At 39.1% G+C, this 25,834-nt stretch overlaps 1 protein-coding gene across 2 annotated transcripts in view; it reads left to right on the forward strand.

Annotated features, from left to right (window-relative positions):
* Window positions 1-25,192, forward strand: part of LOC124169016 (toll-like receptor 6) — a 95,235-nt gene extending 70,043 nt beyond the window's left edge. For both annotated transcript variants that reach the window (XM_046547478.1, XM_046547479.1), the window contains exons 8-13: window positions 2,649-2,749; window positions 3,648-3,843; window positions 6,449-6,697; window positions 9,669-9,900; window positions 15,391-15,588; window positions 22,190-25,192. In XM_046547478.1, coding sequence (XP_046403434.1) covers window positions 2,649-2,749; window positions 3,648-3,843; window positions 6,449-6,697; window positions 9,669-9,900; window positions 15,391-15,588; window positions 22,190-22,388 — 1,175 coding nt within the window. In that variant the 3' untranslated portion in view covers window positions 22,389-25,192. The remainder of the gene's footprint in view (window positions 1-2,648; window positions 2,750-3,647; window positions 3,844-6,448; window positions 6,698-9,668; window positions 9,901-15,390; window positions 15,589-22,189) is intronic.
* Window positions 25,193-25,834: the final 642 nt, after the last annotated feature.

The raw sequence follows: 25,834 nt of genomic DNA on the forward strand, positions 1-25,834 counted from the left end.
GTCTACTCCAGCTGGAAACCTACGTTTGTAAAATCATCATTATAAGTCAGCAATCCTAAGATTGAAGTGCGGATCCGGGATTTTTTCTGTGAGGGCTACAAGGAACTTACAGACAAACGGTCTTCTCATATTTGGGATTATGAGCAACATACAACAACCCCTGTACCAAGTACTCTCTTTATTTTAACATGAAAGTTCTTAAAAATAAAAATAATAAGATAAATATGTAATAATGATGGCCCTTTTCCCACCTGGGTGAAGCATTTTTTTTCGAGCGCTGACTAACGAATGAGCAATGACTGGCAAATCTGTCTTCTTGCCGTGGATTCAAATGATTGAGGCTCCGTAAAACACAAAATAAAACGAACTTAATGATAACCGTATAGAAAATCTTGTCTACTTGTTGAATGCCTGGGGGAGGGGACACGTGCCCCCCTATAAATCCGCCTATGCTGACATTGGTTTAACGCAGCTCTCCATTCCTCTCTCCTACCCGCTAGCTTTTTCACAGTGACTTATTTATTCTCGTTTACAAAACCTGTCCGATGTAACTCATTCGTGGCCGTCCTTTGCCCTTATTCCCTTCCACCTGTCCTTCTACCATTGTTTTCATCAGGCCATCGCGTCTCATAAAATGGCCAGCTATTAGCCCGGCCAAATTATCCCAAAAAAATAGGGCTACCCTTGCATATATTCCCAAGTTTGGCCATAAAATGTAAACAAACCTATTTTTGTGACCTTTGACCTTGAATAAATTTTTTTGCGCACACGGGCTCGATGGGGACTTTTTAGGATTTCATTTGAGCGGTATTCCTGACGTTCATGGACATTTTCAGCTTATTGGGAATTTATGCAATGGTCAATGTCTATTTTGAGACCGGGCTATATAGTATTTAAGTAAGTAAGAAGTCTTCTCCTTAAGGTTATTAGAAGGCCTCTCTTTTCTACCACTGTTCTCAGCTCTTCCTTATTACTTATTCGGTCGACCCATTTTATCTTCATCATTCTTCGGCAGCACCAGTTGTGAATGCCTAACAGTTCCGTTTTCGGGGTAATGCATATAAATATTGAAAAAATAATAAATAATTTTCACATGGTGGTCCTGGAACACTTGCTCAGTGAGCCGCTTAGGTGTTACTCGTTGCTATAATTTCGATATCATCTACGAATCATATCATGTCGATTTCTTCCTCATTCACTTTGATTCCCTTGGTTCCTTGTGCTTCGATGTCATTCCTTGCTTCAACCATTTGCTTGTTGAACAGCGCTGGTGATTGGTTACACCCTTGGATGACCTCTTTGTTAATGTCATCCGTTCGATGAGATTGGAAAATAGCTCAGTAGGGAGAGTTTTCAATTGATTATCAAACTTCAACTTTTATTTCATTTTTGCTGCACCTTCGGTCCACTTTTGTTTTTGGATAATTCCTCCTTTTAAAATAAAACACGATTGCACTTTTCCACTGGTATTTCCATGCGTATGATGCGTTTCGGCTCACAGGGCCATCTTCTGGTGAAAGACATCACAGTGCATGAGAGCATCATTTGTACATTTGACAAGCTCCCCTCCTCACACTTGACAAATCCTTCCCCACCTCTTCCTCAAATGTATAAATGTGATTATCTCGTCAGTGGCGTAGCCAGGAATTTCGTTTTGGGGGGTCCAAAACCAGGAAGAGGGGAATTTTTTAAAGAGAGGTTGCCAATAAGAGAGTTTTAAACTAATTTTAACACTTCTCATTAACAAAAAAAACTTCAAAGAAATATTTTGTAAATTCATTACTTTTCAAATATTTTTTTTTCTTTCATGAGGAAAAGTAAATGTGTTTTCATATTTCGGAGGGGGGGGGGGTCCGGACCCCTGGACACCCCCTCGCTACGCCACTGGTTTTCGTCTCCTGTGATGTCTTTGACTTGTACCAGAAGATGGCTCTGAGAGCCGAAACGCGTCGCACGCATTAAATTATTATTGAAAAGTGGAAAAACAATTTCTCTCAATGTGTCGAACTTCCACTATATCACACCTGAATCGGTCAAATTTATTGTTTACTCCTTATTTTGCTGTTATTTTTATCCACGTTAAGTGATTTTCTTGTCAAGCTGTAATAATATGCAAACGCAGCCACAAGTACTTCGCTTGGTGCTAAATTATTGTGATCTTAACGCTGTGATACTTTCTTCTCTTCTGAGCCTTAAAAGAACTACAGCTCAACCTCCCTTTGTTCTACTTGAATCTTGTCAATTGTAGGCTTCAATACCAAAATATGAATGAAAATTCGTAATTTTGGGTGTTTGGCTAAGCTTTAATAAAGTTTCATGACATTACTTCATTTTTAGACATTAAATTGAAAATGCATTATTTTAAATTTCGTGAAATTAAGCTTGTGTAGTATTTAAGGATCGCGTAAATCAAGCAATTTTGTGAGTGCTTAATCTATTTCATGGCTATTTTTTTAGGTTTTATCCAATGTTTGAAATATAGTATTCTTGATGGCCCAAAATCATGAATTTGAAACGTATTATATCAACGAGAAATTCATAACTTTTACTATTCCATTTCTCCGTAATGACTGCAGGGCTAAAGTGGCAACTATCGCTTAAATCTTTCATAATAACTAACTTTTTCCTTTTTTTCTGATTAATTTCAGGATTGGTCTCATTGCAATCGTTGGACCTGTCCTACAATCAGATTGACAAGCTTGACAATAAGACCAACAGCCTTCTAGAGGATTGTCTTTCTCTTGAAAGGGTACAAAGGACTTAAGTTATAAGTGGCATGAAATGGTGATGGATATCTTTAATTTTTCCCAATCATCACTATTAGAGAAAACTCGAGCTCATGGAATTACTTAGTTCTTATTTCATATTTCACATGAAATCTCTATGGAAGATTTAGTTACCTTTAATAGCTAAAGAAAAAATTCATCCATAAAAGTTAGAACATTAATTAAATATCATGAAGTAAAAGCCATATCTTGTACAGATTTATAGCCGATTCGAACCAGTTAGTGGAGTGTAGTCAACAATTTTGCAACATTTTTCCATGGAAATCTAGTATCTAGTAAGAGGAGGAGAGCCTACCCATAGTAAATACTACTTCCATTTCACTCTCATCTAGTTCCATCAAAATCTCTCTGTGATTATTTCTTTTTGTGTATTGTCTGTAAAATTTTAAAAGGAAACAGACGTGGATATTCTTAATATTCCCTTTCATCCAATATATCACTGATAGATGATCGTTTTAAAAAATATGTTTATAACTTACCAATTTCTTACTATCACTGCATTATCTGATTTCTAATGCTTAAATATTTCGGCATAACTAACCTCTTTCTTTTTTCCTGATAAATTCCAGGATTGGTGTCAATGACCTGTTCTAGAATCACTTTTAGAACCTAGAGAACAAAATCTTGAGAAGCCCTCTAAAGGATTGTCTATTTATAATGATAGAAATAAAATGCAGACACTTATCTATTCTAATTTTTGAGCGATTGCAATGTGAACGCTCATGCAATTAAAGTCCATGAAAATTGAAAAAAGGAGATAGGCCAAGCTTAGCATACCTGTCTCCACGCACATTGCATACAATGAAATTATCTGGAGCCGAATGGAGTTAATAATTAATCCAATAATTATTCCTCTTACAGCTCAACCTGAGCCACAATCGGATCGCATTCGTCACTCGGAAGATGTTCCCGAGCAGTCCGTACGTCCCTTATAAGCTGCGGGTGGTCGACATGAGCTACAACGCCATGCCGGCACTCACACCAGAGCTGAACGTGGGAACGAGGAGGGTGCAAGTGCTCAACGTCAGCCACAACACAATCAACGAAATACGCGGGAGTAAGTGGTCCCACACACGGATAACGCAATTATAACACAGGATTACCAACCTCAAAGCCGTAAATATGCTTCAGATGGGTGCATGGGAGGTATTTAGGGTTGTCTATATATTGATATTTTGTCGTCAATTCGCCGATGACGAGACAGATCGAGAAGGGCAGTAGAGACTTAGCCAATGCCAGAGAGGAGTATCCTCGCTATTCCTCATCACTATTTGCCCTATCCTCCCCCAAAACTGGAATAGAAAGAACAATAAACAATTAGGTAGCATGGTGAAGCAATAACCCAGTACTGTTCCACAAACTTGTATTTACTGTCGACTATTTTCGACGGCAATAGCGTCATTCTAAAGACAAACACAATGAGCACTTACAGTGTCTTTAGGTAGCATATTAGAAGAAATCGGACTCAGCAATAGGAATATCAAGATCAGAGTAGCATAATCAACGGAGGGTTTTATGAATAGGGAAGAACTTACATAAGAGTACATGTACGTAAAAATCTAGTGGAGTCTCTTGTATGTACATTTATTATTTATTTATTTATTATCAATTTCCCCTTAAACAGCACATGACGGCCTTTTACAAAGAGGGTTTCCAATATTAACAAAGTACTACACAAACATCCATGCCCTGGATAGGGATCACCTACCCAGGCGGGATTCGAACCCACGACCTTCGGTTTGGCAGGCGAGGACTTTACCCCACCGCCACCGAGACCGGCGGGTTGCAGAGCCCTAAATTTAGTTAATATCAATCATTTGCCCGTCTCGGTGGCGGTGGGGTAAAGTCCTTGACTGCCAAACCGTAGGTCGAAAGTTCGAATCCCGCCTGGGTAGGTGGTCCCTTTCCAGGGCATGTCTCTTGCTTTGCTGATTCCTCCGTTGTAAAGACCTCTGTGTGCTGTTTACGGGGAAGTTATAAAGTTATAGTTAGTTGGCATAAATAAATAAATAAAAATGGACGAAATTGAACTCAGTAGTAAAGGTGTGGACGTGTAATGAATATGGTTGATGGTATGGTCTGCAACTCGAGTGTTTTTCTGTCGGCAGAGTCTGAGGTGCCTTTCATATTCCTTTAACCTCATTTCTCTTGTCTTCCCCGTCTCCCTCACATATACTTGCCCACACTCCCTGATGGAGTCGCGAGGCAGGAAACGCTGAACAGGAGAACCGAATCGATTCTCTAAACATCGGCTATGTCAAAAATTAACTTGTAGGAAACCCGATGAGCCTTCCGACGCAATTGAGAGATCCGGGATCGAATCTCGGTCAAGCCAAATGATTATTTTTTCATGGAAAATTGCACCCTTGAGGTAAATGGAAGTTTTTGCTTTGCGGTGTCGAAACGTGGACAGTGTGATGTCGCCACCTTTTTTTCTGATCATTTATAATCCACAGAGCTTTATTTCATCTCCTCCCTCCAAAATGGCTCTCTCTCTAACAATCCTCTGTTAACTCCCCATTACCATAGCGCCATCATCTCCAAAACACCAAAATAAATACAAATATGCATACAACTATCAATATAAACATCAGTGCATTATTAAGTACGCCAAACACGACGTTGCAACACTAAGGAAGGAGGACGTGAAACGATTAGAGGCTTTCGAGATGGTGGTGCGGGAAAGAATGGAGAGGGAGAAGTGGACGGAGAGGAGGAGGAACGACGAAGTGCTGGACATGGTGGGCGCAGGAAGAATATTTCAGAGAAGGATCGGATTGGTGTGCTGGCTAGAGTGCCTTCCCATCCTGTGGGTCTGTGTTCAAATCCCGGTGATGGTATCTATTTTTCGGAGACAGCGTAGTCTCCACTTGGGATCAAGGACAGTACCCTATCCATCGGATGGGACGCCAAGCCGTGGTCCCCTTGGAACCTTTTGCTAAGAACAAACAAATGCTCTCTCCTCCTTGACTCTATTGATATATAGACCCAAAATATTTCAAATCTCTGCACCACTTGCCTTTCCATTTAAAAATTTGCAATTACAAATGTTGCAGATATGCGCTGAACTTTTGTCAGCTGTTTGATTTCCTCTTACATATGAAAATCCCAAACTGACGCCCTGGTATTCTAAGATATATCTAACCAACGTTTTATACGCGAAGTAGACTTTTACCCAGGTATCTCATAAAAAATTAATGCTCCAAAAGCTTTGGTCGTAGTCCTTTCGATATAAGTTTCCCATTGCAAATCCAACATTGCTTAACATCACTCCTATATGTTTGCAACTATTTTCCTGTCAGTTGATTATTAATGATGCAGTTATCATGTAATTTAGCCTGCCTACCTTTTCAAAATCTAATGAGTTTATTTTTCCTTGCATTATTCACCATTTTATTCTCATTTAGCCATTTCTCCAGTAGATGTAGGTCATTTAATATTAGACCATTTATAAATAGATAAACGAGGAGAGTAAGTGAGATAATAACATTTATTTAAATAAAATGAAAGGTAAATACTCCTAATTATGAATTAAAGAAGTAAATTCGACTTGGAGGAGGAGAGACACAGGGTGTATCCAAAATGCCTTATTTTTATCAACCTTAACCGGTAGAAAACCTTTTATTATACCTCTGACTCCTCGTTTCCATTTACTCCCGCAGATGTGATCGGTAACCTGACTTCGCTGCGTGAGCTGGACCTCTCTTACAACGACCTGAGTGAGTTTGAGCCCAAACGTCTCCCTGACAACCTCACGGAGATCAACATCGCTGGAAACAAGCTGCACTTCGTGCCCAAGATCCTGCAGTCGACTAAGATCACCCGGTTGGACCTGAGGGACAACCACTTGGATCGATTCTACCACGAACTCATGCCGATGATAGAGAACGGCTCCAAAATATTGTACCAAGGTAGCCACTTAAGTATAGACCTTTTTTGTCATTTCCAGAAACGATAAACCTTTCTTTATCTCCTACTGGGGAGATGAGGCAAAGCAGTTAAATTATATTTAAGCATAAATAAGTGCATTAATAAACCTCCATAATCACTCTTATTTATCTCTAATAATAACGTTTTTCTATTTTCACCTGCACATCTTTAATGGATCTCAATCTCTGCAACTATTTGTGGGCTTCTAATCGCCACTTTGCGCCAAAATCATTTCTGAACATTTTTTAATTAAGATATATTGAAAGTGGCCACGTTATTTCGTTTACATACCGTAGAATTCCCTCTCCGAATGTGGAACGTCACAATTAACCAATGTCGTAATTACTAAAAGTATTACTCGGTGTCTACGCAATAAGCTAGTACTCCAGCATCTGATGTAATTCTTGAGTCCTCAGGCTCTACCTCGGTGGTTCAGATCTCAAACTCAAGTTCATTTTGAGTTAGAGATCAAATTTTGGAAACAATTCAACTCAACTCACATGAGCTGGATTAACTGTGGTAAAATTTAGATAATAATGCACATATTAACCTGAACTCTTTTCATACATGGTATTCCGCTCAAGAAATTCAACCGTTATTAGTGTAGAATTTCACACTTGGAAGTATTTTAATAACATATATTTAATTTTGAATTCGTGAGACGATGGCGGCAGGCATCTTGAAACTTGGCGACTCAATTTTATTGGAGACTCGAGTGAAGTCTCGCAAGACCAACATGGCAATCGATATTATCCCTGCGAATATATTTGGGATTTGTGTCTGGAGGAGAATGGAGTAGGAGAAGGGGATGGGGAGGAGGAGGAACGACGAAGTGCTTGAAATGGTGGGTGAGGAGAGGCAGTTTCTAGATGAGAGACGGAAGGATAGAGAAGGTGTGCATGGAGCGATTACTGAGCGGGGAAGGGGTTATTGAAAACAGTGTTGGAGGGAAGAATGTTAATGGGTAAACGAGGGAAAGGAATGAAGAGAATGAGATTAATAGATAGAATGAAAGGGAGTAGCTCTTCTAATGAATCTAAGAGGGGAGGGAGTCCATGAAGGGAGGGGAATCTGCCAGAATACTTTAAACATTAGCCCCGTTGAAACCTTTCTTTATCGGTAGAATACTTTGATAATAATGTCACCTGAATCCCCTATAAGTTTTGAGAATAAATACCGATACGTAAATTTGATTCTTAATTGCCAAAAGCAAACATTCTCATTTTGTCAAAAGGGCATAGCTGGATAAGAGGGTGAAAAGTCCCCCCTACGGGATTTTTCCCGTACTTAAGGCATACGATTTGGGATCAAATAGGACAAACCTCCCCACATTTCCAGCCCGCTATAGGCCCACCAGGGCCGGCTAGATCGAAAATACGATTTTCACTCTTTTTTAAATATCTCAGTTAAGAAGATATATTTTTCAATTAAAATAGGTATAAAAACACCTCCAGAAAACATTTTTTCTTTTAGGCCCTCTCAAAAATATTATATGAAAAAATGCCTTAGAAATTTTCAAATCGACGCTTCTTGTCCCACTAAAATTCTTGAAAGCAATTGGAAATCTGCTCCATTAAATAAGGGTTCAAATGCCGCAAACCGCATTAAAAAATATGTCTTCTAGACTGAGATATTTAAAAAAGAGTGAAAATCGTATTTTCGATCTAGCCGGCCCTAGTGGGCCTATAGCGGGCTGGAAATGTGGGGAGGTTTGTCCAATTTGATCCCAAATCGCATACCCCAAGTACGGGTAAAATCCCGGAGGGGGGACTTTTCACCCTCTTATCCAGCCACGCCCTTTTGGTATAAAATTTTACATTATATTCCACAAATGCACTTACTCGTGGAAAATAACAATAACTCATTCGCCTGATTCATTTATTATTTAATATTGAAACCACACCGATAGAAAATCCTCAGGACGTTTGAATATTTCCTAACTCTTTAAATCCGTCTGAGGTGATAACTGTTACTATGTGTAACTATGATCTCCAATAGATTGAAATAAGCGCTCGTGAGCGTCAGCTTTCGTAATTTTCTAATGAGTGTAGCGCGGTCAAAACCTGGGGTGATATTATCATTCATGAAACTTTAATAAGCCATTTTTTCTTCATAACCCTTAGAGCAAAACCTGAATGAAACATACCTCAATCGGTAAATACTTCAAAAATAACCATGGTTTCAGAATTTGGATTGCAATTAGACGGTGACAATTGACATTTGATTGGCTAACACATGATGAGAACAGGAAATATAGCCGACTCTTTAGTCAAGCCTCACGGAATTCTACGCCACGATATGTCACAAAAGATAAGATGCGCAAAGATATCGTATTGTCTACTTATTTTAAATTCAAAACTCTACAAAACGTATTTCAACTGACAGAAAATTTTTATATATTTCTGAAACTGAAATATATCTCTGCTCCTGAGGAAGACTACGATCCAGTTGAAACACTTGTTGAGTTACCGTGATGTTATTTTTAAATATTACGAAATATTCTCGAGTTTTGTATTAATTTATTTTCATTTAATCCTGAAACATTCCAGAAGCACTGGATTTGTAAAAAATGACTAATTAATGAAGCGAAAAAATGAATCGCAACATCAGAAAAAACACGCATTAAATACAGTTATATATCACGTAATTACTTCACTTGTATGAACGCCTCGTCCGGTCTTTTTTCGTAAATTAGGAATAGCGGAGAAAAAGAAAAGGGATTTAAAAAATAGCGAAGAAAGGGAAAAGAGAAAGTTTTTTGATGGCGGTCTGTAAGGTAACATTGATGATGTTATATCAACAGAAGGAGCTTTGAAATTAAAATAATGACGATACGATATGTTTGTGTATCTTTTCACTGCGCTGTTTGCGATATCTATCTCGATAACGTTGGCAATATTATTTCCTGACTATTTTAATTTCACAATCCATTTTTTCTTTCTTTTTTTCTAGGCAACCCCATTGGCTGCACGTGCACGCTGAGGCCCCTTCACCGCTGGCTGGACTCCTCCGCTCTTCCCGACGAGGCGGCCGAATGGTCCAACCTCATCTGCGACTCTCCCTCCTTCCTGCGAGGACTGAACGCTTCGCAGCTCCCTGAGGAGAAGCTGGTGTGCCCAGAGCCCTTCAACAACCTCCCCGACCTCAGCGTCAACCCAGACATCAAGCTAAGGAAAGCAGAGAGGTGGGTCTAAGTGGTGAAAAGTTGAATCTTACCACGGTATGCTGTAAAAATATCATTTGGCTAAGTCGGGGTACATAACATTGTTTTTCATTCCATACAATTATTCAAACAAAATTCAACCACAAAAACCGACCCTCCACAGTATTTTCGGCCACATAAGCATAAAAAAATTAGACAACCTATCCGTTAGTGTGGAAATAGTGTTTTTTCCATGCGTGAAATTCTTCAAAGAAAAACAGTCGACAAAACGAAGTTTTTTTCCTGTGGGAAATAAAAATAGAATCAAAGGTTACGTACAACATCCTAAATCTGCTCTTTTCTTTTCTTAACGCACGCGTACTTTAACCTCTTAACTAAAGCTCCAGTGTCCATATTTGACTGATTCATCTTTCCTCCTTCCTGAAATTTGCATTGGCCGAGGAAACGGCAAGCTATCTTTTCAAATTTAATTTCTATCACACTGCGGAGGCCGACCCTTGGCAGTTTTGACGGCCACGTGAAAGTCAAGAACCAAACAACCTCTCCGTTAGAGAGGAAATTGTTTTTTTTTTCAAGCCGACACTGCGAACTATTTCCTGTGGGAAATGAAAATAGAATCAACGGTTACATATACATTAAGCGGGGTCAGACATTAAATTATGAGCCATAATTAATAAAATGATCTCTTTAAATTGTTGCATTGTTCACTAATATCATTTCCCATTCTACCCTACTTGTTCTGTCTCTGTAGTACCAACAGGAGGTGTATTTAATAACTTCTTTATCAAATAGAGTGTCCTCATGTCGGGAACAAACGTCCGAATTCAAGGAGAGCTTCCCCAGGGAAACTAAAGCAATTTCATCTCACTCGACAGTTTTTCTTCCATCGCTTGCGCTTTAAATTATGGAGTGTTTCGTGTGACTGCAGGGTCATTAGTGGTTCGAGTGGTTCGTGTCTCAAGAGAGAAGCAAGTGGAAAAAGCGTCGCTCGTAAAATTGTCGCGAGCTCGGAGAAAATAATGACAACGGAAAAGAGATGGGAAAGTACTGAATTTAGTACGCATGACTGCGAGCAATGTCACTCGCTACATATAGTGCTTTCCCAGTGCCTGTAGTACATGTAGTGCACTCGCGGACTCGAACCTGGATTTCCCAATTGCCGGTCAGGTTTTCTAATAGTTTCAGCACCATTCCATCTGATTTCAAGGTGATTCTCAGACTAGGCCTACCGTAGGTCGTAGATGTTGACGTCTGATACCCGAGGGTCCCCCCCTCCGATGAGACGCATCTCAGCAAGCACGACCTCCATTTCGTGGCCACGATATGGACGTCATCATCTCGTTCGGTAAATCAAATCTGAAACTCTCCTAAGAAGAAGAAACCCCTAAGTATTAGTATTGACAATTAATAAATATTTTAATGCAGCTTAAGCTTATAGTGAACAGAGAGTACAAAAACGTTTCTGTTGATTGATTTTCGAGGAATGCAATTGGATATGAGCTAATTATCATCTAGGAGTGATGAGTTTTGGGTAAACCACTGTCACAATTTAAGAAAGCCAATGTTTCTTCTCCTTTGCCGGATGCCTCATCAGGGCTGAATGGCCCAATTGTCTTTATATTGCATCGACTTATATCGTCCTCATGGTGCGTATGTGGTCAAATCTCAAAAGATTAAATAGCTTGTGCTAAATATCGTTTTCGCTTTACATCTTTGCATAGGATGAAAATATCCACCAAAACACTTCTAACTTGCCAGCACCAATTACTTTCTCCAACATCAGCCCTTCTTCCCTTTTATGATCTCTCCCTTATTACTGTATTCATACAGTTTTATCTGTGTCTATTGATCGTGTAACTTGATGAAGTTGAGACTTTTTAGCGCACTTAGGTCTGATTTAGAAATGCAAAAGAAACGGTATTTACAAACTTTACTGCCTATTATACTATTATCCAATGTTAACAGCAAATATTAATTTGAATATAACCCAATTATGATAGTTCAAAGTATACCGGGACTAGCCGCGGCGATAACTTTTACGGGAGTCACCCGCAATGCACAATTATGATAATTTAGAATTAAATAACAATCAAGGATTCATGAGAAAGCACAAAATAAATATATACTGTAGTAACTTTTGGCAGGTCAGAATTAAAAATATGGAAATTCTGTCATACTACTCTTCAGAATACGGATGTAGAGTTCGTCCCGAAAATAGTAACGCCAATATTATATAAAAAATCAAGAACAAAAGAGAATAGATAAACTATAGCATAAGCTTTCAGGAGAAAATATGCGGTATTTTACTCATTTAAAATTAATGTTAACTGAAAAACAGAGAAAACACAAGTTTTTAAGTATCAGAATTAATTCAAAATTCCAACACTTTCAGCAGTAAATTTCAATTACTGCACCGCAAAAGCATCAAATAAATGCGATAAATATATAAAGTGACTTGCAACGCGATTTTCCTTTGGAGGCGTACTATGATTATTGCGAGGTGGCAGTTTAGAAGTTTTAAATTGTGAAATACCGCGAAAAAGCCGAGCTCTTGATTGATCAATGTGCACGTCATTAACTATTCTATGAAATATTTTGTGTATTCATTTGCTCTTGACCCTTTTTTATATTTAAATATTAACTATAAAAGTTTAGGTCATTTAAAAAGAACAAATATTCCATTTTTACGGCTTTCATACCTGTTGTGGATCCACTTGCATCCATATTTAGCATCTTAAGTTATTTTAAGTTATTAATGTACTTATTATTTTTTTATGCCTCTCATGATACACTGTTATAACTTACCCCTGGTTTATGTTTTATTGTGCCATCTATTGCTGCCGAGATGAATAAATGTCCATTTGTTCCAAGTGTAGTTTCTAAACATTATCTCATTGCTTTATCCAAGCCGCTATGTTTGGAGAAGTATGTATGTATACTTCAACGTTGTAAGGTGTAGGGTATAGTATCTATGACTGAAAATAGACTCACCCCAAAATCAGAAATACGCCAATACCCTTGAAGTTATCCAAAAATATCACTTGAGCTGGAAATCATTATCCAATGTCTCTATAAACCCAAACATAACCTCTCACTTGCGATTGTACGGAATAAAGTGTCCTATATCCTAAATATACTGCAACCACCATTACTTAGTTTGACTTTAAGGCCTCTAGAATACAGAAAATTAGCAATAAGATTAACCGCCGTGGGCGCTTAGCGTGATACTCCATCACCTATTCGTAAATGGTAGCCTTCATACAAAAATATTAGCGCAAAATCTGGTAAAATTAACTCGTAAATTAGTAAAACATTATTTAAAATGGGAAGGGCCGTAATTATTTCTTTATACGCAATCATTGCGTGTTTGCTCATTGTAACTGTACATCATGGAAGAAGATGTTTTGTGATGAAAAATAATACGGATATTATAAGGAATATGGAGGTTAAACCGCAGAAAAGACATATAAAAACCACTCAACTCACTGTCAATAAACCGTGTGGAGAAGTTTGCAGTTCTTTCCTTGGAATAATGGTAGATAGCATCCGGTTCAAGTTAATGTTTTTACTTAATTTCCAGGGTAATTATACTAATTTTTCGATAACTGCTTCATTTTATTTTCGATATTTTTCGATAATCTGGCCTTAAGACACCCCAGCACTTACACGCAATAAATTAAAACCAGAAATAAAGGCTGCAAGGAAAATGGTGAGGCCGCATCCCAGTCAGGTAGCATAGCATGGATAGCATGTGTTTGTGTCTGTTGTGTGTAGCCAGGCCATTGTGTTGATCGGTGGACTCACGCACTTCAACCCACGTCTCTGGGATATTTTCCAAATTCCCGTTCCCTGAAATTAAACGATTGCCAAGAGGTGATCAAAGAATGGCTATCTCCGGTAATGCCTGTAATAAAAAAAATTACATTCGTGGTAACTCAGAGATCTTAACAGGTATCAAAGCTGTGAAACCATTTATTTACGCAAAAAATCGTGTGGCTTCCAGGTAATATTCATTATTTAAAATATTGGAATCCCCACCTGAAACTTAATCAACCCTCTTGCAATGGACGCGAGACTACGGTGAGTCAAACTCACTTCAGACTGAATCACGCTAGTGATAGGTAGGTGGCGATAGGTTTTCAGGAAACAAAAGAATGATCCCTCATCCAGTGTCGCAGCGAGGGGGGGTTATGGGGGGTAACCCCCCCCCCAGAACTCAGAACGTTTCTAAATTTTAATGATTAATATTACTTATAAAATAGTGTAAATATTAATAAATTATCCCTAAGAAAGCCGTAAAACTCACCATTTTGAACCATTTATCTTGAAATTTTTCTAAAGGAGTGCCGGCGCACCTACCGCGGGTATTCCACACCCCCAGGCACTCCTAAGTATTAGTTGCGCCTGAAAGCCACCCACCCCAGCCTTAATTCCTGGCTGCGCTCATCCACCCATCATTTTGTGAATCACATGCTCATTCCTTCCGTCCCTCTTTCCATCGCTTATTCCCTCACTCTAAAGGCCTGTTTACACGATACATTAACACGTACGAGTTAATGTAACATACGTTTGCGTGAATGATTTTTGTTGACCGGAACGGAACATGTACGAATGCATGAACCAAATTAGAACAGGTTCTATTTTCTGTGCATGCATTCGCACAAGTTGGGTGGTTACACGGTGCATTGTGGCGTTCATTCTCGCGTTCATACATGTAGACATTAACCCGTACGTGTTAGTGTACCGTGTAACAAGGCCTTAAGTACATATTTACATCAGTCATTCAATTTAGAGCTATGGGAGGCATTACTGTCGCTGCCATCGGCCGTGCGCATGAGTGGATGAAAGACAGACCTTACGATGATGGTGTCAGCGACGGAAAAAAGGACGTGCCGAGCAGGGGCGTAGCTAGGAATTAAGGCTTGGGGGGTTTGGTGCAACTGATACCGGGGTGTGTGGGGGTATGGAATACCCACCAGGATAAGCGGTAGGTGCGAGATTAATAAATTGCGGTATTTTAAGGTAAATGGTTCAAAATGGTGAGTTTTACGGCTTTCTGAGGGATAATTTATTAATCCTTAAGCTATTCTATTAGTAATATCAATCCAATTAAGTAAAATGGATTAAAATTTAAAATTACTCTGAGCTCTGGGGGGGAGGGGGGGGTAACCCCCAAAATCCCCCCTCGCTGCGCCACTGGTGCCGAGTGATGGAAAAAGAGATTGGACATCCCTCCCTGGAGCCATTGTGGAAAATGATCATTGCGCGAAAATGTCATTTCTTTCGCCATCATTGCAGTTATCGCCCGGAAGTTACGGAAGAATTGTCGTGTGTTTCATGTTTTAGCGAATGCCCCACCACAGATAAGAGACCCATCATTCAGAGGCAATCTTCCCTTCGGTCAGTGAACACCCTTAAATGTGCGCATCCTTGTCTCCGATCCCAATGCGCTGCTCTTTTATTTTTCCTAATGTCGTCGATTTTTTCTCCTCCATGTTGGACACTAACCAGGACCGGTCCAGACACGGCGTCCATTTCGTGGTACGTGACGACAAGAGAGGACGTGGGCGAATTCTCGCTGGTGGCGAGACAACTGGAGAAACAGCCGAAGGGCGCGGGGCGCAGCGCCGCCGGCGGGGAGCGGTCGTACAAAGCGAGCCAGTCCGAGGAAGCGAGCGAACGGCAGAGGATAACCTACTCACAAAGAAGGTAAAACTATGCACGGGATTAAATGCACACTTTGGGGTGATCTCTCCGTTGGATCATTTGGGCGTTTGACAGTCAGCCAATTGGCGAAGACCTTAGATGCCAGTTGGATAAACCTTGCGAAACAAAGATGTCGGTTGACGAAAAAGTTCTCGGGTTTTCATCCGGGTTAGAACCACTGTCTCCATCTGGCTGAAAACCTGAGAAATCTTTACGTCAGCCATTCGCCGGGAGAAAGTTAAATCTTTCACCAATATGGCGGATTTTTATTTGCACTAGGTGAATGTGTCAAAAGAGATGTATTTTTAAGGATTTATAGAGAATACATGAAGATTTCGTCAATATTTTATTGACATGTTGATATTTTTTATCATGACATTGTAGTTTGTTGACAAATAATTATATTTAAGATGCATGCAAATATTGAATTAGGTTATCTTAGTATGTACCATGAAAATTTCAGTATGATAACCCGAGTTTAATTTCAGTCACTCGTCTAAAAAAAAAAGAAAAACGGAATGCGACCGCTCGAAATGTGCGCTGTTAACTCAGAGTAAGGATTGGGGTAGAGGGCGCTTTCAGGCTGCGCAGTAGCAGATTCTGTGGTCAACATGGTTACCACGTGATCGTGGGAAGAAGAGCGGGAATCCTTACTCTTCTTGTGGGAAGAAGTGCGGGAAGTGTGGGATGTAAGTGCGGGATCTTGACTACATGCGCAGCAGCCAAAGCGCACTCTCCCCCATCCTTACTCTGAGGCTGTTAAGGTGGCAACAGATAACCGAAACCCAAGCACACATAGACAATCACAATATAGACAATCACAATCCATCGAAAGAATTAGGTATGTGGAAAATAAATTTAAGCCAACATAAACTTCTTCGTTCAACCAGTCCGTCTTAAGTCTAAAATATAAATACGGGAAATGTTATGGTCAATGTTAAAAAGTAGCATCAAGGTTGCTGCGTGATTGCAGGATTGGGAACAGGATTAAGGGATAAAAAAACCATTCCGCGGCCAGCTCTGTCATATGGAAGTGGAATCTGACTTTTAAAGAAATCCCTGAAAATGAAAACGTCAGAAATTTAATAAATTATTAGTATTCCTCCTCTTTGCCAACGAGAACATGAATTTCAAAAACTCTCCAGCATTCGGCTGCTGAGAAGAGAAATAAATGATAAATACTCGAACGCAACAATTTTTAAATCGTTGTTTTTTTACAATTACCATCAGTATTCTTTATTTCCACCTATGTATTTTTTCGATCGGAGGAATTCTATCCTTATGTTTGGGTAACTTTGGTCTTAAGTCAAAACTTCCCTTTCTGCACGGCAGAGGTTGAATAAACGCTCTTATTGGAAATGGACGCCTCAAAACCTGAAAATAAGCGTGGAGTGTTTTGATTTAAAATGACTTTTTAAATAACGTTTTAAATTTCTAAATATAGTCATTCTAAATTGCGTACTGAAAGACCTTATTAAGTATATGGCCGATCGAAGAGAACGGACAAACATTGACAGTTAAAAAATACAGAAACATAAAAAAAGGGACACACAAAAACTAGCTGACGTTTCAACGGGTTGACCCTAAATATGTGTATATATATCTAAGATCGCTAGCCGCACCAGCATCCCTAAGGTTAACTCATAACTCCTCGAGTTGAGGAAGCCGTGGATGGTACGGATGGATATATGTATTTCGGCTCCGAGTCCATTCCTCGCAATCACGCGCACAAAAAGTGCAAACGAATGATTCTCGTTCGTAAAACGAGATGGAGAGAAATGCTCACTTGTTGAAGCGACCTTGGTGGAAGAAGAATTAACCGTTAGGGTTGAAATAACCTCTTCAGAAGGCACACGTTCTTGCGGGTGGACGATAAAAAGAAAGCACTCTCTCCCTCACTGAGAAGTATATTTTCTCTTGAAACAGGGTAAACTTTGAAGAAAAAATGTCACTAATGGCAAATGGAGGTCTTGAAAATATCAGGTGCTCCAGGGTGAATCTACAATATACTTCAGGAGGTGGTAGGGGAGACAATTTAAAGCATTTTTTTCTTCAATAAATATGTGGTAGCAACTCCTTAGTTACTGAGCTATGGCAACGCAAACATTTCATGGGATGCACTTTGCAGTTACCATGACAACGGTTTTCCTTGGGTACTTCTCAACGCCTCAAAATTGGTGAGATTGCGCAATCGTAATCCTTCATACGATCTCGCCCGAATTGACTGTTTACTGTTAGGCGTTGAATGGCATTGCTTGTGATTTATCTTGACTGACATATAGAATAGGGACTGCACAAAGGATACTGCTGCACACCGTTTTGTTTCGATTGGCGTAATGCTATCGTTTCGTTTGGGCAACTTTGGCCAAACTCAGAACTTCCCCATTATTACTTCCCTTTATGCCACGGCAGAGCGCAAAGATTGTTTTTCAGTCAATGATGATTGGAGCATAGGTTCGCTAATTATCGGATTACAGCACTCATTTTTATCACTTTTACTTTTGGTACAACTTATCTCGGGGTTAGCAAAACAATGGTTGATATATTGCATAAGCATTAAAAAGCATTTTTTCTTTTTACTTTGTTGCCAGAGTCAAGTTGTAAGTTAAATAATGTTTGTTTTTCCATTAAATATTCTTATATAAATGAAATATCCTTACATCATTTGAGCAATGCATATTAAAACCTGTTGGTGCCCTAAAAATAGGCCTTTTGCCTTATGGGACTCATAACTTCCAAATGTATTTATAAATATTGAACTAATATATTTTTTTAAGATTAAATTATTATTGTATTATTTTAAGGAGGCTGTTCGCTAAAATTGGAAGTATAAATTCTTTAAGAGTATTTGGTTTAGTATAAAGAGAATATGTGGATGTCACCACGGTGAAGAAATATTCTTCATTCAGCCACTGCCTTATAATTGAAAAAAAAATCAAAGTTTGTCACCCACTTTTCTTTAGTTAGTGACGTCATTAGATTTTGGATGATTAACTCACTGCAAGAGAATCGTTCACTGGGGGAATCGTTCACTATTATGTAAACAACATAGAATCACGTGAGGCCGAGGAGTCTCCGAGACGCGGTCACCCTTTCGGCAAGATTGCGTGACGTCGCCAACTTTTTTAAAGTAACAAATAATGCCATAGATATTTCGTCGCAAAAAGCTTTAGAAGTATTTTTGGGATCGAAAAAAAATAAGAAAAAATCTTATCTTGTTATTTTCAATCAATACTTCAAAATAAAATTAACGGACGAGCCATTTCCTATATGACAACCAGAAAGATGAAACAGCTCGTAGAAGCTCGGCCGAAAATCTAATTGTAAAATGTATTTGATGTCTTTTTTACGTATTTGATGGCTTTTTCATTCTTTTAATCGTGTAGCATGATACTCAACTGGGAAAGATATTCGCCTTACCAATGAAGGGAGCCAAAAACTCCAAAATGAGATTTAATTAGTGTTAAACTCGGAAAATACAGTTTTGACTAGAGTTTAGGTCGTCATCATTCGCTGTTTATACGTTTCCTGCGCATTATTTCAGCATGTATCTACTTTTATTAAACATATTTCCAGCACGAGGTCGTAGACAAGCAAAATAAGAAAGTAATTCAACCTTAAATGTAATTATTTTGGCATGTAGACTCCAATTCAATTTTTTCATTTGATTTGTATTTTTTATCATTTTTCCTCTTTTTTTCACCCGCATTCTAATATCTTAATTTCACACCACGACACCTAATCGTGAGAGCCACTCTCCCTTACTCTTAAGACAAAACGAGGCTTAATTTGCGTTAAACTCCGAAAATAAATTGAAGATACTCATGACTTGAGTGCACTTAAAGAACATTCCTGAATCAGCATTGGTAAGAGATTAAAAGAAAGCAATTCCGCGAAGTCCCGTTGCGGCTCAATGAAAGGTTTTTAATCGCTTTGTGAGCTGTAAATGAACAGTTTAAGCTCTCGCTCAGCAATAAGATCCGTGAGATAAACCGCTAAGGAATTGGCGAGGGAGATTTCTCTCAGCGGCACGGAAGCTGCATGCGGGGACAAATCAAACTCGCTCCAACTGGTTTCCCGCTGGTGTTGCTTGAATTCCGATGGGAAGGCGATACGTGCTTGCATCAAAGTGCTGGAGACTCCCGGTAGCATGTACGCGTCGACTATGAATATCTCGATTTTCAGATTGGCATTTTTTTTATTTTTCAAGCAGAAAATCAAGAGGAATTGAATTTCCTGAAAAGGGTTGGTTAAAGACGATTACACATGCCACATTCATCACCGGCTGTCCATACGACAAAATGCTGCTTTTTACGCGATAACCGTCTCAATTTTAACGAATTGATCCGTAAGTAAGAAGATGTTAAAACAGTAATCAAGCCTTTTTTTTAACATACTCGGTGAAGATTAGCTTAGATAGAGATTAAAATTCTTAAAAAAGGAATTATGAAGTCCTGGAAATCCCTTTCCAGATCAGGAGCCAGTGTACACTCTTCAGATGATCCAACTGAGAAGAAACTTGACGTGACTTCTCTAGAGGTTTCAATTGAATGAGCAATATCTGGTAAGTTCCTATCGGGAATTGCTGCGTTGGTAACATTTTCTGATCGACGTTTTGACTCCTCCTACTGGGAGCGTTTTCAGGAGAATGAGAGGGAAAACGTTTTCGTCCTGATCTTATATAGGAGTCGTTATTCCATTGTTTAATTTGAATTTACCACGGAAGGTGATAGCCGTTGGGCATTAGATTGTGCCAGCAACCCATTCCATATGCGGCTGAGATTATATCCATCCTCCCTTTTGAAATTATTTGGCCTTTCCGCTATTTCGACGGATGCGCGTGTAAGGCGTGGATGGGATGGTAATCTTCGAAATCTGCGAAAATGGTAATCTTCCGTCTTCGCCAATACCCGTGTATGGTTAAACATTATTTTATGCACAGGGCTGGAGGCGTAATGCTCAGCGACCGCTGATACTGGGGAACGAGAACGTTACCCTCATCATTCTCTTGATAAAGCTCCCAGGAGGAGAAATGAAACGTTGGCGGAAATTTGTTTCAACGCAACATTTCCCGAAAGGAACTTACCAGATAGATAGAAGAAGCTGCAAAAATCTTCAAACGAAAATTAATAAAGAATATTCCAGTTACGAAATACGACAGACATCGGTTACCATCGACGATTTTTGTACGATTCCCGTCTCAATATGAAGGGATCAGGCCTCATGGAAACAGAGGTTTTAACAAGAATCCTGAATTTTTTTCTCATAATCCGTAAAGATGTATTCATGACAAGTTTTCAGATATTAAAAAAAGGAAAAACAAGTTCACAGGAAATATCTTTCAGAATTGGTGAAACAACCAAATCGAAAAGTCAAATCACGGCTCTTTATGGGAAAGAGTTGTCATTAACATTCAATGGAAAAGGTTGTTTTTATAATTATCACAGAACTTTAAATAAAGGTCAGTCAAACAAAACTGCTTTGATGATATATAGAGCCAGCAAAATAATCGATGAATACCGTATGAGTAAATGAAACAGCTACATAGCATTTGTTGTTCACAAGAATTATCGAACATGCGGTTTATAAAAGTAAATTCCATTCATAAATATAGGCTTAGGTGTATCTATCTAATTAAACTTGATCATATCAAAGTGATAATAAGAGAGATTATATAATAAGAGACACTATACGCCTTCCAAATATTCTGGAGGTATAAATCAGCATTAATTTAACATGCATCAGTAGTATTTTTTTAATGACGTCCATTTCAGAGAGAAACTTGCCTTCCCTTAGAAAGAAATAACATCTATTCGAATTCAAACGCAAAGAAGAAGACACCAAAAGAACAATGTTTTTGTACTTTTGTCTTTTTTCCAAGATTAAAAATTCTTCACATACCTACGATTATGAGGTGGTTTACACGTAGGGTAGACCCATACAAGAGTGAGTATGATGAGACATTGTGTCTGTAGTTGGGATTCTTGGATCATAGTCCCGAATGTTTGTTAGGAGTGTGCTCCAGCCTGGATTTGAAATTATTCACTAGTTGGGACATGAAATGGTTGGGAGTTTTTCGGCGTTTCTGACACCTGATACATATGTGGATTAATTTACTGAGACCCAAAATTGCCACTGTTCAGAAAAAGTTTCACATACATTGGGCCAAAAGTGGGCAAAAAACTTTTTACCATCTGAGTACAAAAGGGCGTTAAATCTTCATTTAAAAAGGAGAATAAAACCAATGGCTGTTTACTTATCCTAAAATAGAAGAAATACTTTGCTAAATTAAATTTGATAATAATAATAGCATTTAGTCAAAGTTACTCATTTTATGTTGGTACCTATCCATTTACCCACTATTTATAAATCAATTTATGGAAGATTATTGCAAAATGATGTTAACCTAATCTCAGGGCCACTATCTAGGTTAGCTAAAGCTTCTTACATTATGTATATGTCTTTGTTTGTAATTAATTTGGAATAATAAACATTATTATTATGAGAATACCCAAATGATTTATAATTTAAACGAGGAAAGGTTAAGCCGATGAAAAACGGTGACTGTTTATTCATATTTTCTGCATCTCTTTTGTTTCTTTAGCGTCGTGGCGGATAGTCTGCCATCGGACAAGGGGTGGGAGCTGTGTCTGCTGGCCAGGGACTCCGAGGGCAACCAAAGGCCAGCCAAGGAGGGACAATGCGCCGTCCTGCCACCGACAGGGTCACCGTCCTCGGCGGCCCTATCAACTACGTTCCTGCCGGCCCTGATGCTCGCACCCCTGCTATTACTACGCCCATGAAGGGCCTGGAGAGAACTCCTGAAGAGTAAGCGGCAATGGGCAGAAGAGGGGGCAGAGTTTGGAGATGAAGATGAGTTTTCTGTGGGGGTCACCCTTTACTGATTGTGCCGGATACAATCACAGATACGCCATTAGAAATGATTTCGACACAAGTTGGGATCGATTACAGGAATGCGCCAGCGATATAAAATCTGAATTTGTCGTAAAATCAGACATTCTCCATAAAGTGTGTCATGGATGTTATAAAACCGATAATCCCGGTTTTTTAAAGAGGTTTTTCATTGATTTCGACGCAAGTTGGCGTAGATTTAGAAATTTGCCGATATAAAATTTTAATCCGTCAAAAAATCAGACACAACTGCATTAAGATCAACAAAAGTGTTTTTAAAACGCACAACTGCGCAGTTAAAGCAATTCATACGTAGTATTTATCTCTATATTTGTGAGAAGTCGCCAAATCGGGCACTCCTCCTGACAGTGTATCACAAATGTTTTAAATATGGATTTCCCTCGAGATTATCAGTTTCTGCTCTGATTGCGACTCAATATGGGGTCGATTTTAAAATGTGCCTGTAATAAAATTCTTAAAATCAGATAGATATTGATACGCGGGTGTTTTAAAAACGGATAAACCAAGCTGTTTATCAGTTCCGGTCCTGATTTAGATCCAAGTTGTCGTTAATTCTAAGATTCGCCAGCAATAGCATTGGGAATCCGTCGTAAAGTCGGACATACCTCCAGTAAAAGCATCAAAAAAAGTTTTAGAATCGGGTAAACTACGCGGATGAAGCCATTTTATGTACGATTTCTCTTCACCTTTGAGACCATGAACCCACTTATACCGGCCTAGCATAATAGCATAATTGTTGCGTCTTCTTATTAACTGACGAAAACTCGAAAATCTTTGAGATATCTAACCAGCACTACAGAAACTTTCGATCTTTCATGATGTGTTCATTAAAAATCAAATTGATGCCTTAGTATTTCGAGACATAAGAACGGTCAATGAATTTCGAGACCGCAAAATTATTCATGACATGTGGCTCCGATGATATCTTTTTGGTAAGCATTGATCGTGACCATGTCAAATTAACTTCTCTTCTTTTCTAATTATTTTTTCCCAAAAACGAAATGCCATGGTAAATAATTCCCCTGGTCCGTGGAATCGAACCACGAACCTTTGTCTTACTGCGGGAAATCAGAAACCTGGATGAAGGTCCGCGGTTCGACACAGCACAGGGTAAATTTTACCCATGGCAATTTATGGAAATTTCACCGCCGTTCTCGCGCTAGGCTTGCAATAAAACAGACATTTTTAATGGTACACGCTTCAGATCTGCAGAGTGCTGGATGTGGAATAATGGCGTAGAATCTGAGCCGTTACTTGCCGCTCGACAAGTAGGGAGAAAGTTACCTCAGTTCCTCTTTCGGAAATAAGCATCCTATAGGCACTTAACGGTTGAATAAGGTGTTATCGTGATTCCATTTGGGTGACTGCGTTCATTTTCTCCAACAAAATGCTCTTTTGTTCGAGGAGATTCATATAATTCCGTGATGACGAGGCACGTGTTCTTGTGATATTCTTTTCAGTTCTCCTGAAGTCTAAGTAAATATAACCACAGTTTGCGTGAAGTCTTATCGCGATCTCCATCGGCTCAAACCGTTCTCTGTCGCCAACGTTTCGACAAACGACTCGTCCATCTTCATGAGAGTGATTATTCCTCGTCATTAGGGAATGATGTCGGGCCTCGAAACGTGTGAGAAAATGGACACACTCAACCCGGCTGGAAACCCGATAAAACCTTATTCAATCTATTTGCCTTTCAACCTGATCTTTCATCGCTTCACGGTTGGTTTAAAGGACCGAGCCGGAATAACGTAATGCCCTCCAATTATGCTCTTTTGTTCGACGCGAGGGCAAAGCGGGTAGTTTGTAAATGGAACTGGCCTCTCAACTAAATTTTCCGGTTTACGGAAACAAGAAAGTCTTAAAAGGGAACTGTTTTTCGTCCGCACGTGATAATCGGGAACTCAAACACCGAGAAGAAGAAGAAGAAGAAGAAACGCCTCTTATTTCCGTCGGCGGCCGAAAGTGAGTGAGTATGTAAATAATCGCCCCGTTTCACGAGGTTAAGGAACTCATACGCTAAGTGCCCGAAATTGATGCCCACTTCCTGATGTTGGGTCGAAGATTAACGATCGCGGAGTTACGCTACAGTTGCAGAGCACATGCGCACATACTTGTTATGTTACACTCGTGGGCACGGGAGTATGCTCAACTTTTAGATGTTAATTAGCAGTCTTCCGTTATAATTCGCGGTTTGAGCAAAAACTCGCAAGAAAATTGTGTGAAACAAATGTCTACAACACTGCGCATTCGAAAAGAAATTAACGCTATTTCAAAAATCAACAAAATCCTATTCAATAATTTTCGCGTCTAATTGACCAGGGTCAAGAACTCATGGCTAAATGCCAAAAATTGATTCCGTCTTCCTGATGGAAGGTCAAAGGGTAATAGGTTTCCATAGACCAACCTTTAAGAGACATTAAAAACATAAAAACTAATTTTTGAAATGATTACAAGCCCTTAAATGAAGATCAAAGATGTGCTATCATTCCGTGCCCTGTGCAAAACTCTCCAGCGAGGGCAAAATTCTTCAGGCTAATTGCCCTTGCTCTAGTCACACGGCGTTCATGAGGAAAGCCAAAGCAAGAAAGATTTTATTTGTGTGGATAAATGTTGTACATAAGTGACGATTTATTTTTGTACTTGTTTCGCAATAAAAACCATCAATCAAATCGAAGTGTTTGTTTTCTTCCAACCCCGAGTTGATTTTACGATAGTAACTAAGTAGCTATCATCGTTTACATCCGAACCCATCCATGAAAGTCTCCTCTAAGAGACTGGTATTTGTTTTGTGGTACAAATATCCCGATAATCTTTCAAAACCATGGAAATGGTATTCCTATTATGTTATCTCTTACTTTTACTTCTATAGAGTTTAATTTTTATTAGGTATTTTATTTCTTCGGACTATTCTCCCTCTAATGGTCTTCTAGTAACCTACAAATATGTTTTTTACTAGGCAATAACTTCATAATATATTTAAGGCTAAAAATACAAGAAAAGAAGAGGAATCAAATCATCAGATGCTACACATGGAGGATGCTTCTCTATGGGAGCGAGACTTGGCCGTTGATGGCAGCAGAGAAGTCAGCAGTAGAAGCAATAAGAAAGTGCTGAAAAGAGTGGGAGAAAATAAAAGTCTTCTAAAAACTTCAAGTACTTCAAATTTCAAGGACAACGTAGTTGACCACATTATGAGACATGATGGCCTGATTAAGAATATCGTAGAAGGGCAGGTTGAAGGTAAGTAGGGTAAGGGACAACCAGAAATTGGACAATACATAGGACAAAGGGTTATAAACGATGTAAAAGAGGAGAA

Source organism: Ischnura elegans, chromosome 12 (genome assembly GCF_921293095.1).
Source record: "Ischnura elegans chromosome 12, ioIscEleg1.1, whole genome shotgun sequence".
NCBI lineage: Eukaryota > Metazoa > Arthropoda > Insecta > Odonata > Coenagrionidae > Ischnura > Ischnura elegans.